This window comes from Aedes aegypti, chromosome 3 (assembly GCF_002204515.2).
Source record: "Aedes aegypti strain LVP_AGWG chromosome 3, AaegL5.0 Primary Assembly, whole genome shotgun sequence".
Taxonomy (NCBI): domain Eukaryota; kingdom Metazoa; phylum Arthropoda; class Insecta; order Diptera; family Culicidae; genus Aedes; species Aedes aegypti.
The window spans coordinates 178,873,562-178,889,897 of record NC_035109.1 but is presented as its reverse complement, the minus strand read 5'-3'; the positions used below and the strand labels follow the sequence as shown (position 1 = coordinate 178,889,897).

Sequence of the window (16,336 nt, the reverse complement as noted above, 5' to 3'; positions counted from 1 at the left end):
AACTTTGGAAAAAACTGCTCCGCTGACTGAGGTTTTTAATAACAGTTTACTTTGAACACAATACTTTTCACTTTTTCAGCCACGAAAACGGTGGGCTGCATTTGACGTTTCGTGAGAGGGGAATCTGGGCTGCATATGACGTTGATATTTTTTCTCTTCGCGAGTCTCTCTCAGGTTTTAAATAGTGTCGAAAAGTTGGTTAAAAAATAGGTGTGACCAAATGGATAGGTAGAATGTAATTTAGTATGGAAATTGAAGAGTCAGCAACCAAGCTTCTCCATGAGTTTGCTCTGTGGCATGGAAATGCTTATTCGTTAATAAAATCATCGAAAAAGTTACGACTTAGGCAAAAATGTGAAAATTGTTAAATTTCACTGGGAAATTAAAGACAAATTTATGCGTTTATCTCGAAGGGCTGTAGCAGCAACTCTTAAGTAAACATATTTGAACATCGTTTGGCAAATAATACAAATTTGTTTCTATGATCCAATGAGTCGAGCCATTTTACCCCATAAGTGCGAAATAGGCTATGTCATCTACAAGAAACTGTCAGATACATGGCATGCAACCGACCGAAAGGAGCCGTTCACAAGTTAAGAAACGCTCAAAGGGGGGAGGTTCAAGCTCAAATTTTGAAAATCAATTTTACAAAAAGCGTTACGGAGAGGCACTGAACTGTAGCGGTTGAGGTTTCTAAGAATGTTTCCGTATCATACTCAAGCAATTTAACGAACATTAAACGGAATGTAATCCGGGGTGTCGAATACTGGTACATAAATACCGATACACCCTTCCTACAGCGTTGTTCATTGTTTGTTTCCTGAGATTTTTGTTTTTGAAGTATCGGTTGAAAGCTGGAGAGAGAATTATTTATTTTTCTGGTGATGCATTGATAATGTGAGGAGTTGCGTCTATTATATGTTTTGTTGTATGATTTATTCATATTTACCTGTAAAGTTGTCGTGTTTAACACCTTGATGCACCCTTGAATAGCACACCACAGTTTACCATGCACGTTGAGTAGCTTTGTGACGGGACTCGTAACCGTTCCCACCGAAACAGTGAAAGGCGTAGTTGTATTCCAACCGTCTAAAAATAGAAGAAAAATATCAAAATTGAACACTGTGTTTTTTTTGAGGTAAATTCGTTCTGTAAAAACTTCTAGCAATGGCTGATACTCATAGGAAGCAACATAGGAATGTAGACCTTTTGGATAGATTGTTAGTGAATTGGTTTAATTAAAATACAGAATCATGAAACAGATGTGCCAGCCTTGGGCTACAAATCTCTCAAACAAAAATACCTATCTATTACACAGCGTAACAAAAATAACATTTTTGAGTGTCTCAAGGTCCAAATTATGTGTCTCTAGTAAATTTGAACCTAATGCCGTGCAATTCTGATCTACAGGTCGCCAAAGTTATACAAAACACTGGATTTTTATGTATACATAAAATTTAACAAGCAAGCTTTTTAGTGATCTAATCCACCAAGAACCAAAATTTGACTTCAACTTTCATTTCAGATGTAATATGAACTAAATTGCTCGATTAAATTTAAATTAAATCGACTTTTTCAACATGCTTACAGTTGACGGTTAAGGGGGCAGAATCCGATGTTGATTTGAGAATGTTCAAAAGAAGTTTTTTCGTTCAAAATCAAGAAAGTTTATATGAAAATGTGTTCGCTGTATTCTATTCTCTAACCGAAAAACAGTGAACATATTTTTATTGAATAAGTTTTAGTTTTGAACAGAAAACAACTGTTTTTGAAGTTTCGATTATGACGATGATTATAATGACGAATTCTTGAACGTTAATAATGTAAAATATTACGTTTCAACCCTTTTTTTTGGTGTCGGCTGCTTGGGCACGTCAGGAGCTAATCATCAATATTAACCTCCTTTTCCCGAGCAGCCTAGATAGCCGCGTAGTGTCGGTAGCGGTTGTTTCAACTGGCTAAGAATTAACACTACGGACTGCCTGTTCCGGTGGTAAAAGCGTAAATGCGTTTTACACAGTGTATTCTGTGCTCTTTCGCCTTTGGCGACTTTAAATAGATACCGATCTGGTTTTTTCGTTGCTGGTCTTTTTCGTGCTGAGATTGCAAAAAGCTTAATCCTGCCTAGTTTGGGTAGTGGCTACGGTTAGGTTAGCTCAGATCAATCTTCAGCATAAAAGAACAGCAACGATCAATCTTTGCAGACTCATGCAAAATGGTGCAGCCCAAGTGGCGCTAGTTCAAGAACCCTACTTTCGTAGAGGAAACTTCTATCTAGGTAACCTTGTGGACCCAGTTTTTGCTACTTTCAGCAAACTTGAAATGGCAAACTCGCGCTCCATGCCCCGCGCATGCGTGCTCGTAAATAAAGCAATCGTTGCTACACTCATTTCTGAGTTGACGACCAGAGATGTATGTGCTGTCACAATCGATGTTTCTGTTGGTGACCTCAACAGGAAATACGTCTATTGTTCGGTATATTTACCACATGATGAACCATCCCCAACGGATGACTTCAAACGAGTTGTCGTACACTGCGTAACAAAAGGCCTTCCGCTGATTGTAGGCAGTGATGCCAATGCTCATCACATCATCTGGGGCAGCTCAGATATCAATTTGAGAGCCTCCAGTCTGATGGAATACTTAAGTAGTACAGACCTTGGATTACTTAACATAGGCAATCGCCCAACCTTCATGGTTTCTAATAAAGAAGAAGTGTTAGACATAACGCTCTGCTCGAATAGAATCAGTCACGAGTTGACGAATTGGCATGTATCAGATGAGGAATCATTATCTGATCATCGCTACATCTTCTTTGAACATTCAAATGTAACTGCGCAGACTTTGCGTTTTAGGAATCCCCGATCAACAAACTGGGAACTCTATATTGAATTGGTTGCGACCAAATTTCATGGATATTCTCCGTCCATTGAAAATCCAAGTTATCTGGATGATGCCGTTGATACTACAACATCCTACATTATGGAAGCTTTTGAAGAAGCATGTCCTCTGCGGTCTGTAAAGACTACAAGAGGGACCCCATGGTGGAATTCCGATCTGACTAGACTCCGAGCTAGACTCAGGAAACAATGTAGAAGGAGTTGGAACAGACGCCGTTCAGCTGGATCAGAGTCGTTCAAGTCGGCTCGCAAGGCTTACAAGAAGGCTCTTCGTTCTGCTGAACGATCCGGCTGGAAAAACCTTTGTACAAATGTTTCCAGTTTGAGTGAAGTCAGTCGGCTGAACAAAATCCTTGCAAAATCTAAGGATTTCCAAGTGAACGAAATTCGCTTACCTAATGGTGACTTTACTTCTTCCGATGAAGAAGTTTTAGAATGTCTATTCAATACACGCTTCCCCGGATGTGTGGACATAGCATCTACGGATGAACCAAATGTCTTTTCATGTAGTTACGAGTCTCTGGCCTCGGTTCGCAGTATCGTAACTACTGAATCGATTCAATGGGCACTTAATAGTTTTGCTCCTTTCAAATCTCCAGGAGCGGATGGGATTTATCCTGTTCTGCTCCAAAATGGGTTTGAGTTTATCAAACATGTTTTGAAAAAGCTACTTGTAAGCAGTTTTGCTACCGGGTATATTCCCAGATCCTGGCGTGATATTACTGTAAAGTTTATCCCGAAAGGAGGCCGTGCGTCGTATGAAGAAGCGAAGAGTTTTAGACCAATCAGTCTGACCTCTTTTCTTCTGAAATGTCTGGAACGCATTATCGCTCATCACATCCGTGATGTTTATTTGGCAAACATACCTCTTCATGTGAATCAACATGCTTACCAATCTGGAAAGTCCACGGTGACTCTTTTACACAAAGTTGTATACGATATCGAGAAAGCATTCGCTCAGAAGCAATCCTGCTTGGGTGTTTTCTTGGATATTGAGGGTGTCTTTGATAACGTGTCTTTCGATGCCATATTGGAAGCAGCACAAAACCATGGGCTACCTACAATGATTACCAATTGGATTCATCAAATGCTCAAAAACCGAAATCTCTTCTCGACATTGCGTCAAGCAGCGATTCGAAAATTGAGTGTTTGCGGATGCCCCCAAGGGGGAGTCTTGTCACCACTTTTGTGGAATCTCGTAGCAGATACGCTATTGAGGCAACTCAATAATAGCGGTTTTCCAACATATGGATTTGCCGACGACTATCTAGCTCTGATAGTTGGTATGTGCATAAGCACCCTATTCGACCTGATGCAAAGTGCTCTTCAGGTAGTCGAGAATTGGTGTCGCCAATATGGCCTTTCGGTTAACCCGAATAAAACATCTATTGTTCTTTTTACGGAAAGACGAAACCGCGATGGAATTCGACCTTTACGTCTTTTTGGCACTGATATTAATGTGACTGATTAAGTAAAGTATGTCGGAGTCATTCTAGATTCCAAACTTTCATGGACACCTCACATTGATTTCAGAGTCAAAAAAGCTTGCATGGCCTTCGGTCAATGCCGGCGAACCTTTGGTAAAACTTGGGGCCTCAAACCCAAATATATCAACTGGATTTACACAACAGTTGTTCGACCAATATTGGCATATGGATGTCTTGTGTGGTGGCAAAAGGGCGAAGTGAGAACAATCCAATCAAAATTGGGCCATCTCCAAAGGATGTGCTTGATGGCGATGTCTGGTGCGTTCTCTACAACTCCCACAGCAGCGCTCGAGGCCCTTTTCGACGTTGCGCCACTACACATATATCTTAAACAAGAAGCACTTTCTTGCTCTTACCGTTTATGGGTACTGGATCTACTGGAGAAAAATCCAGTGAATCGTAGATCTACACACACTTCGTTGTTTCCACTTTTGGTGAATTGGGACAAAATTGTCCTTGCTCCAAGTGATCTCACAATTGCTTGTCACTTTCCTTTCAGGACATTTATCACACAATTCCCTTCACGGGAAGAGTGGACGTCTGGCTATTTGGAAAGAAGTATATCAAACAATATAGTATGTTACACTGATGACTCCCTTCTTGAAGGTAGAGCTGGTGCAGGAGTATATTCTCGTGAGCTAAGGCTGAATCAGTTTTACTCACTTGGTAGAAACTGCACCATTTTTCAGGCGGAAATATTTGCCCTTATGTGTGGAGTGCAATCAGCACTTCAACAGCGCGTAATGGGTAAAGTCATATACTTCTGTTCAGATAGTCAAGCTGCTATAAAAGCTCTCGCTTCGGCCAACTCAAGGTCGAAGCTTGTTATCGCATGTCGAACTCAAATTGAGGAACTGAATTCAGTCAACTCTGTAACTCTTGTATGGGTACCTGGCCATTCTTCCATCGCTGGAAATGAATTGGCTGATGAGCTAGCTCGCGATGGAGCATCGCATGACTTCATTGGCCCTGAACCGGCTATTCCAATTTCGAAGTGCTGGGTGAAGCTTCAGATAAATTCTTGGGCGGCAACTCAGCACAAGCAATATTGGAATAGTTTGGAGTCATGTCGTCAAACAAAATTGTACATTACTGAGCCATCTCCAAGGGTGGCGAAGTAGTTAACAAATCTGTCAAAGCAGAATTGCAGTCTCTTGGTCAGAGCGTTGACAGGCCACTGCCGACTCAACTATCACATGGCAAATATTCAGCGTGCTGACTCATTTGTGTGTGATAGTTGCAACTCCGATTATGGAACTTCGTATCACCTGATATGTAACTGTCCAGTTTTTGCGCAAATGCGATTCCAATTACTTGGTAAACACTTATTAAGTGAAACTGAATTCAGAAGCCTGAATCTTCAGGACATTCTGTTATTCTTAACCCGCTGTTGTAATGAGCTATAGGCTCTCTTTACGCTCTTGCGTTTTGCAGTGTCCTTTTTAGGGTGCTGTTCGAACCCATTGTGGTATGGAGCTACATGCTCTCAATTCGCTTATGCGATTTTCCCTCTTCAAGGGACCCCACTCCTATTTCCTCCCATCTTTCCCTTCCCTTTCCTCTCCCATCGGGTAGATGATGAAATAGGCTCAAATATGGCGATGGCACAAATCTCCCAACTGGTGGGGAACGTGCCTTTGGAGCCGGCCTTCTGATACCTGCTTACAGTTGACGGTTAAGGGGGCAGAATCCGATGTTGATTTGAGAATGTTCAAAAGAAGTTTTTTCGTTCAAAATCAAGAAAGTTTATATGAAAATGTGTTCGCTGTATTCTATTCTCTAACCGAAAAACAGTGAACATATTTTTATTGAATAAGTTTTAGTTTTGAACAGAAAACAACTGTTTTTGAAGTTTCGATTATGACGATGATTATAATGACGAATTCTTGAACGTTAATAATGTAAAATATTACGTTTCAACCCTTTTTTTTGGTCGTCGTCAGAAAAACAAAATTTTTAATTAGACAAAAACTCATAATTTCAAGGCCTCAGATTCACAATCGAATCCTCACAGAAAAGTATTAGTAACTCATGTAAACATATTAATTGTCACCAAATATTTTACTTACTGTGATCCCTCGAGTAGATGCAGACGTCACCATTAGCTAATGAGACAAATACCTTATTACTTAAGTACAGTATGGAATAGACGGCGCTTATGTGAGGAATTTTGATTTTGTTCTTCTTGATACGAATATTGTCAGTACAGTTGTAGACGTGGATGCACCCATCCTCGGTGCCGAGCCACATAGTGGATTGCAATGCATCCGTTTCTTCGGAATTCGATTCCTGGTGTCTGTGCGCAATTGGCAAACTGGTCGTCACATTGGCCACTGCAGATAAACTAGAAGGACTAACTGCCCGTTCAGGCTGACTTTCTGTTTCCGAGTCTTCACTGGAGCTATCAGAGTCAAGTTGTATGTTGCAGGAATTTCTGCTTTCGGTGGAGGAACCGTCGGTAGGTCTTCGCTTTTCTCGTGGTTTGGAATTGACTATTGAGTTAATGGCATTTGTTACGGATGCTGGAGGTTCTTGAATGGAAATATTGATGCTTGCATTTGCATGACTAGAAGAGCTGTAACGAAAATGGATGGAGTCAGATTTAGTTCTCTTTGGTATCCATCAAGAAACCCTAGAATTTTCTTGGTGTTTTTCGATGGCATATTATTAACTAGGGTCTTTATACTGAAATACTTACCTATCATTGGAAGCAGGGACGGATGCAACGCACAAGATTCTCGCATTGCAAACACCATTACAGCTAGTGACCGTTGGTTCCGGTACCAGACTCAGAACGCAAACCTGGCCGACGTAGCCATCGCTATTGCACACCCAGACATCCCGTTGGATGCCAAGCGTCGGGGAGGCACAAGTGAATTGGAGACCAGCTCTGGTTTTCCTGATCGGCACCGATACCACAAACTCCGGGATCTGGCAGCGTTCCAGGGCACTTGCCAGCTTTTGCTTCGCCTCCGTGAAGGCTTCCTCCCATTGAGCTCGTTTGTCTGGTTTGGAGAATAGAACCGTCATGTTCTGGATACCACCCCTATGGAGAAAAAAATCCTGTTCATAATTCATAATTACTATAATATGGCTTATTACTCACGAAGAATTCAGCATTAGTTCCAGTATGTTTAATTGAGTATCGTTTGTTTGCCTTTCAGATAGTTGCCGTTGCACTTCCCGCTGTAGATCTCGAATAGATTCTTCCAACAATTGATGTGGGCATCTAATGAAAAAAGATAAATGGAAACAACTCAGCAAACATTCGAAATGATAATATCAAATTTTAATTAGGTATTCCTTGCAATTGTCAGTAGCTACCACAGATATATTCTGATAGGTACCCCTTAAAGTCTTTATCGTTCTAGAAATAGATCTTAGGATGGTTCTTTATCTTGATAATTTGGAAAATTGATGGGGCCCAGATAGCCGTAGCGGTAAACGCGCAGCTATTCAGCATGACCAAGCTGAGGGTCGTGGGTTCGAATCCCACCGGTCGAGGATCTTTTCGGGTTGGAAATTTTCTCGACTTCCCAGGGCATAGAGTATCTTCGTACCTGCCACACGATATACGCATGCAAAAATGGTCATTGGCACAGTAAGCTCTCAGTTAATAACTGTGGAAGTGCTCATAAGAACACTAAGCTGAGAAGCCGGCTCTGTCCCAGTGGGGACGTAACGCCAGAAAGAAGAAGAAGATGTCTTCGGCGAAGTTGTTCATTGGTTCAAGGACTATGCACTGCATGTTTTCTGAGCTCAAAATTCTACTACTAGGAAGCGCTAGTAAGCTACTAATATTTCAAGCTCTAATAATATAAGATGCACAACTGCTAGAAGGCCGATGTTGTCGGCAAAGATTTTCGTTAGGTTAAGTACTATGTGCTGCTTGCTTGGTTAGTTCATCATTATATCAATGCGCATTGAAAATATCGAATTTTAATATTGGCCAAAGCAGATCAGATAGAAGGTTGATGTTTTCGGTAAAGTTGTTTGCATTTTGATAATACACCGCTAGGAGGCGCCAAATTTGAATTTGAAGTCATACTCTAGATGCAGAATAGTTAGAAAACCAATGTTTTCAGCAAAGCTGTTCGTTTGGCTCAAATTAGAGAGTAGATTGGTATTTTGAAAGGCTATGCGATTCATGTCTGATTAGTTCAATATTCGACAACTAAGCCAAATAGCCATTTCACCGATAACACTAGCCTGATGCAGTGTCGTAGAAATTCAGCCGAATGATACCCGATCAGTGCGAAAACGAACAAAAACAAACTCCGCTAGCAAGAAGCCAATCTGACTTCGAGTGCGAATGCGACGAGAAAGAGAGTGGGTGCAACACACGCACACATTCAGTTTCACCCACTGTTGGTGTCATTTCAAAATTCAGTTTCACCTAGAGGCACTGAAATTGAAAAATGAATATAAAAAATTACAAATGAATTTTATATTACTGGTGTAAGAAAACGGCAATGTGATGCCTTCAGTTGATGAATCATGATTGTCTTTTAATAAAAAAATACAACTTTTGCAATTTGCGGATGTTTTGTGGGGTATCCTGAAGGAAATGATTTTTTTCACTAGTGAAATTGAATTTGAATGTCAGTAGTGGATGAGAATTAGTGTAGCAAAAGTAATTTAAAAGCTGAATGCACGTTCTACCAGATTCGTGCATGTATTGTCAAACGAACATTCACACAAAGAAGAATTCAACGATGACGGAGCCTACTGAGGATCGGCGTTGTTGACTGTATATTGAAATATGCAGACACTGGCCTGATGTACGCAGAATGTACATCCTGAGATATCTTCTCCTTCTTTTTCTTTATGGCATTACGAGCTTGCTTCTCAACTTAGTGTTCAATGAGCACTTCCACAATTATTAACTGAGAGCAGGGCCTTCCATTTTCAATTCATTGAAAGCATTTTCAGTCCCCAACAGACTGACTCAAGCTTCCCTTTGGATTGAAACTTTACTGTTTCGTTTCAATCCGACAAACCTTTCCTATCATCGCAGCAAGCGTAGTCTTTCATTTCTTTCATGCTGCCTGTGCGTCGTGCGTCATATATCAGAGTCTCACCGCAGCGAGCTGGTCTTTCAATCGGTAGTCTCTAACTTTAAGAGCAGATTAATTCAAATGAACGACGTGGTGATCCGCATACTTTCTCTATCTTAATTTATTACCTAACAAGTTATATACATTACTATTGCAAAAATAGGTAAAATCCAATTTGAAACATTTTGATAGATTTCAATGACATCAAATGAAACGGCGTTCTTACTCTTTCATTTCACCTTTCTTGTTCGCTGCTTTCAATCAGGTAACGAAACGAATGAGTGGTGAAAGAAGAACGAAGCGACGCAGTTGTTCGTCACCATCGAGACGACGCAATCAAACCTTCGTGTTTCATAAAATGCTTTCGAAAATGCACAGCCCTGACTGAGAGCTTTCTTTGCGATAGTTGCAATTTTTCGCATCTGTATATCGTGTGGCAGGTACGATTATACTCTATGCCCAGGGAAGGCAAGGAAATTTCGGCAAGGAATTTAGTGCTTTCTAGTGGCAAAATTTCAACCTTCTGGCATCACAATACAACCCCATGGGAAAAATAGTCACCATCTCTGGTTCCCACTGGCAGCTGGTTCTTCAAGACAAGTCAATGTTTGCAAGCCAATTGTCGTTTCGGGACCAACAATTTAAAATGACGAAGAATTTTTAAAGGTGAAAATGTAGTTTTTAATACTTCATGTAGTTTTAAACTAACAAACTGTTGCAAAACCTTAGTATTTGATTTTAAACGAAAACTTTGTATAAGGTGAACTTTGAAACAGTATGAAAAAAAAAAACGGAAAAAAATCTCTGAAATGATTTGGCCAAAATCGGTAAGTCCTCTTGAGTGTGATGCTCACTTCGAAAACATGGCTTCTTAGCACTGGGTTGCAAAATATCTAACTAACTGAACAAGCAATATGTAGCCTTTGAACAAATGTGTTCATTTGTTTGCCGAAAAAAACTAGTCTTCTAACATAACTCAAACTTGAATTAGGTATATAAGTTTTTTCCTTTACTATAGGTGCTTCTTTGAAAGGATTTCCTATCCATTAGAAGCACTTTGCTCAGTTGTTGTTTGTTGCAAACAAAAACGAAGCTTTAATATTTTGTTTTTTGAACTATACATTCATGCAGTGTAAAACCTTGATTCAAAGAGTAAACTCATTTTGAATAACTCAAACTCTATGGTGAATATTGGGGGTAGGTGTTTTATTTCACTGGTATGAAAAACTCCCCGAACTAATAGCAATAGGTTTACTCAGGTTTGGAGCATGTTAAGATGGGTTTTATCATGCATTGTTATACTTCCGATACAATTGGAGCAGTAGATAAACAGACTCTTATGATGTGTTGCGGATTATGATTTTTACAGAGAGCGATTAGTAAGGGATACTCACAATTTTCTAAGAATTCAACCCCTGTTTCTGTGATATATGCGCGCGAAGTTTCCAAAATTCATAATAATTCCTCCTTGTGATAAAGAACCCTGCTTTCAAATTTTGTTATAATTTTTATAAAGAATTTTTTTTCCAGAAAAACATTTATTTTTTACAAGGATACTCCAGGAATTTCTCCAGGGATTACTCCAAAGATTTTTTCAGCAATTTACCCAGGTAATCCTTCTAAGATATTTCCAGCAATTTCATCAGGTATTTCTGCAGATATTAGTACAGATAACCCATTTTATGATTCCAAGAATTTCTCCAGGGATTTTTCCAGAGATTCTTTCAGAATTCCTCCATAAAATCTAATTTTTTTTTTAATATAATTCATTTATTTATTTATTTATTTATTTATTTATTTATTGAACGTCAGGCATTTTGTAGACCATTTATATCTATATGTTTATATATTACAAATTTATTGAGTATACTCGATTCATAATTCATTCCTCAGTTACTATTGTTTTGTGTATCAAAAAAGTATCTTTTCAGTTTTGCTCGAGACATGCTAACATCAATCATTTTACAATGCTGATTATATATATCCATCTTCTGATTCAACGGACAAAATTTAGCGTAGTTCGTGCGATGATGACCTACTGTGAACAAGTAACGATTGCGCAAGTGACGAGTTGGAGTATAAAAATTCAGTTTTGATGATTACCGTAATTTCGGGTGAAATTAATTACTTTTCACGGGTTTTCTGTTCTATTTTCCATAATGTTGGCAATGCCAATCAACTGAATGCAGCAAAACAAATACGACAGTGAGCATCTTTGGCTCATGTACCGAAATTTCTATACATATGTGATTTTAATGCTGAAAATTATCTCTAAAATAAAAAATTAAGCGATCCAATTTCGGGGTAAAATAGATCACTTGTCAAAACAATTACTGTTAGCTTTGAAAACAACTCTACATACTAAATTTATGATCTCTGAAACCTAATATGTTTGCTAAATTTTTAACAATGCAATATTTATAGAAATATTGAACAATTAAAATTTAAAAACATCACAGAAAACACCTAAATATAGGCAATTTCCAAAGAAATCTCCTGATATCTAACAAAAATTCAATAATTTTGGAAATTGAGCAAATTAGGTACGAGTTTCGATGATAAAATCTCTTTTAGGGATATAACTCAAGCATCTTCTCAAACTTTCAGGTTTACACCATGTCTGAATCCTTGTTTAAAACTAGAAGTTTATAGATGTCTACCAATACCACACCGAACACGATTATGGAATTTTACATTATGTTCATAGAAATAAATATACTTTAACACAAAAAAAACTAGACAACACATAATTTGACAATAGTTAAGGCAAACAACATTCATTTGCTATATGATACATTGTTATTTGTGCTCTATTAGTAAGAAGTGAAATTGTGTGCCATTGTGATCAATTTCACCCTACTGATCAATTTTACCCGCATTTACGGAAAATCGAGAAATTTTCTTCGGTTCTTTTATTTTTGCATACAATTTATTTCTCCATAAACAGACTATAGTCTATAGACTATATATATTCTTATTTTTTATTTTTAGTGTTAATAGGATGACTTTTAGTATGAAAAATTAATTTGTAATGAATCAATTTTGTAACCACAAAATTTCATATTTTTCTCAGCCCCTGCCGGAAAGTGATATATTAGGTGAACTTGTTCGAAAAAATATCAGTTTTAAAAATTGAAATTTCTTAAGTAGATGAAAAAACCGAATTTAGGACTACACCATTTAATTCCACTAGAGTTTGTATCCTTTGACAGATACGCGTATTTTGACCTCAACTGTAAGGCCGTCTTCAGTGTCGTGTAGACTCGAGTCTAGTACCCGACACTGAAGACGGCCTTACAGTTGAGGTCGAAATACGCGTATATGTCAAAGGATACAAACTCTAGTGGAATTAAATGGTATAGTACTAAATTCGGTTTTTTCATCTACTTATAGGTATTCTACTAAACAGTTCGAAGATTTATTGAAATTTCTTAATTGGCATTGAGTTTCTTAATTTTATATCACTTACTATTTGAACAACCTCCACTATATTGACAAACTCACACCCTTTCCAATAATGATGAGAATATTTGTAGAAGAAAAAATAATAATAATGAAAAAATGCTATTTTCTTCGAAAAATTTCACCCTGTGTTTCACTTTTCGGCAGCGGCTCAGAGAAATTTGATATTTTGTGGTTACTATATTGAGCATATATGGAGTTTTGCGGAGAAACTTTCATCTCGATTGCTTGAAAAGGAACAAAACTAGAGTATGTCAAAGTTGAGCATTTTGTATGAAAACCGACATGCGCTGCTATTATTCAGAACAGCACTGTTTATTGAATGAACAAGCTTGATAATATTATGTTATGCTATCTTCTACTACACAAAGCTAAAATAAAAAAAAATCACTGTGGTTTGATGCCTCCTTCAGAAGATGTGTGTCTTTAGAATTTTAGTGCAATATTTGCTTCGGATTTCAAGCTGTTTTACCTTAGTAATATAAAAACTGTATATATTAAGATGACCCGTATTTTACAGTGATAACCGAATATATCATTGACTAGAAGACTTGAAATTTATCGCTTAGCCATGAAGAATGATGTATTTAAAAAAAAATACGCGGTATAAAATGCTGCATAGTTTTATGTTTCAAACACAACGTATTTTGCAGTCAAGGAAAATAGTAGCCAGTATTAGTTACCACGCATTCGATAGCTGTTGAGTTACTCTTTCATATGCAAGCTGTAGCTTGCTCCTGTAAATGTCCGAGGAATGTAAAATAGTCGATTTTCCAGCAAAAATGTCACATAACTTCGAAGATATAAGAGATAAATTGTTAATGTCTTCTAAAGATAAACGTATTTTATCGATTCAAACAACTTTGTAGAACATAAGAAATAATCAAAATAATGTGATACTCCGAAGAAATACGATGCACGCGCCTCTGGTTGTGAGGTTTGAAACATAGAGAATTGAAATGATTTTTTAAGTTAGTGGTCGATGGAAATTACGTCTATTTGTCTGTGTAAATAGTCTTTTTCATTCATACATAGTAAGCAGTTCAAACTTACCTCAAACTGGCAGCCAAATCGAATATTTGTGTTAACTTGTTTGAGTCATCCGACAAATGTTCTATTTCTTTCATTATGCGACGAATATTTTCATCTTTTGCTGTTGAATAAAGAAAAAAAACTCAATTTAGTTATCAATATACAATTTCTTTTGAGTAGAAATTATTTATTAATATAAAATCCAGTGATGTAAATTTTAACCTAATTTATTAGTATGCGCCTATATTGTGCACATGATTATCCGATATTCTATGAAAACCTACTTCATTATTGGACAATAACACTGTTCAACAAAAAAATTTTTTTGGCTGGATCAGGGACGCGGTTATATGGGTCTTGAAGTGCAAGAAAAGTGTAGAAAGAGGCCGTTTTCAAATGATTTGCAGCACCCCTGGATTAGTTTTTGACAAAGTTTGAAAATTTTGCATTTTTCATCAAAAAAGCGTAATAAGCAAAATATCAATATATTTTCAAATTCAATTATTCAACCATTGAATTAGTCAAATCAATATTTTTTAGCCCTAGATCGCTTCAGGGAAACGTGCACCATTTCAGAAGAATATTGGCATCATTTTTATATATGAATTTGGAATGTTAACGATCATCAAACAAGAATATGAGGATGTGCACCATATAAATACTACTTATTTTTCTATTCCACACATCTGGTTTATTATATAATAATTATTATAGGTTCAAGAAGACGCTTGATTAGGATTAAATTTTTTGCTCCATTTTGTAAAGCAATGAGCAATGCAATCCAGAAACATTTGATTTCAACAAGGATACGAATACGGAAAATTGATGAGTCTGTTATGTTTATATGGGCTGGTTGGTCTACTAAACTCTTGGCAGTAATAAAAAATTAGGTTGGACACTGACATGTAAGTGGTCTTACATGAGCTAGTCGGTTTATCAGGAGCCGATGGCGAAGTCTGTGAAAAATGTCATAATAATGTTATTTGCGATTTCCAAAGATTTTTAAAGGTACTCATTAAGAATAGATTACCTATCGTGAGGTCCATTTGTTATCAGAATATCCCTAGAAATTACAGACTAACGTAAAATAGCAACCAATAATTCAGTAATCAACATTTCCACATTTTTTGTGACAACATTTGACAGCCACACAGGCAGGCATGAGATCTTTTTGATTCAGTTTGCGCAAAATACTAATCATTTGTGAAAACTGATTTAGTGGTAACATGCCTGCTTCTTACTTGTAAGATGATACAATTTCTGGTTAAACCATTTCCGATTTTTTTGTTAGTTCTACATTTTACATATTTTTCAGCAATTTTGATGTTTTCTTCAAATGGGTTTAGTTGTAAGCATATTGGAAACATAAAGAAGTCGACCATTAAGGTTAATTTTAAACTCGTCTCCCATATAAGGACAAACGTGTCCATTTATGAGCCCCCATTCCCATATCCTCGAAACGAGTAAAAATGTTTTTCAATTAAGTGAAGAAACAATTTATCCATACATTTGTGATAAACAATTTTGCGAAACTTCACGTAATTTATATTTTTCTTTGTTTAAACAAGAAGACATAGAAAAACAAGTGTTTTACTCATTTTGAATATATCGCAATTATTTGTGAAATTCATTCCAAATCTTTAAACTGAAAGTTTGATTAAAATTGCCAAAAAACATGTGAAATTTAGAACCGAAAAATAAAAAAAATATCGGAAATGGTTTAACCAGAAATTGTTTCATCTTACAAGTAAGAAGCAGGCATGTTACCACTAAATCAATTTTCACAAATGATTAGTATTGTGCACAGACTGAATCAAAAAGAGCTCATGCCTGCCTGAGCGGCTTTCGCAAAAAATGTGATAATGATGATTACTAAATTATTTGTTGAGGCTATTTTTTGTTATTCTGTAATTTTCCTAGGGATATTCCGAGGAAAATGAATGTCACGATAAGTAAACAATTATTAATGAGTACCAATCGAAATATTTAGAAATTGCAAATAACAATGTTATCACATTTTTTTACAGACATCGTCTCCTGATAAACCGACTAGCGCATGTAAGACCACTTACATGTCAGTGTCCAACCTATATAAATTTTGTATTTCTGCTGAGAGTTTATTAGACCAACCAGCCCATATATTCACATCACATCACATCACAGACACATCAATTTTCCGTAGTCGTATCCTTGTTGAACTCAAATGTTACTGGATTGCATTGCTCATTGCTTTACAAAATGGAGCAAAAAATAAATCATAATCAAGCGTCTTCTTAAACCTATAATAATTATTATATAATAAACCAGATGAGTGGAATAGAAAAATAAGTAGTATTTATATGGTGCACATCCTCATATTCTTGTTTGATGATCGTTAACATTCCAAATTCATATATAA

General features: G+C 37.1%; 1 protein-coding gene across 1 annotated transcript in view; it reads right to left on the bottom strand.

Moving 5' to 3' along the window:
• LOC5573569 overlaps window positions 1-16,336 on the bottom strand; it is a 313,982-nt gene that overhangs the window by 14,933 nt on the left and 282,713 nt on the right. The window contains exons 14-18 of the mRNA XM_021851479.1: window positions 13,960-14,059; window positions 7,494-7,616; window positions 7,086-7,433; window positions 6,457-6,962; window positions 950-1,089 (exon numbers count right to left, since the gene is read on the bottom strand). Of these exons, the coding sequence (XP_021707171.1) occupies window positions 950-1,089; window positions 6,457-6,962; window positions 7,086-7,433; window positions 7,494-7,616; window positions 13,960-14,059 (1,217 nt within the window). The remainder of the gene's footprint in view (window positions 1-949; window positions 1,090-6,456; window positions 6,963-7,085; window positions 7,434-7,493; window positions 7,617-13,959; window positions 14,060-16,336) is intronic.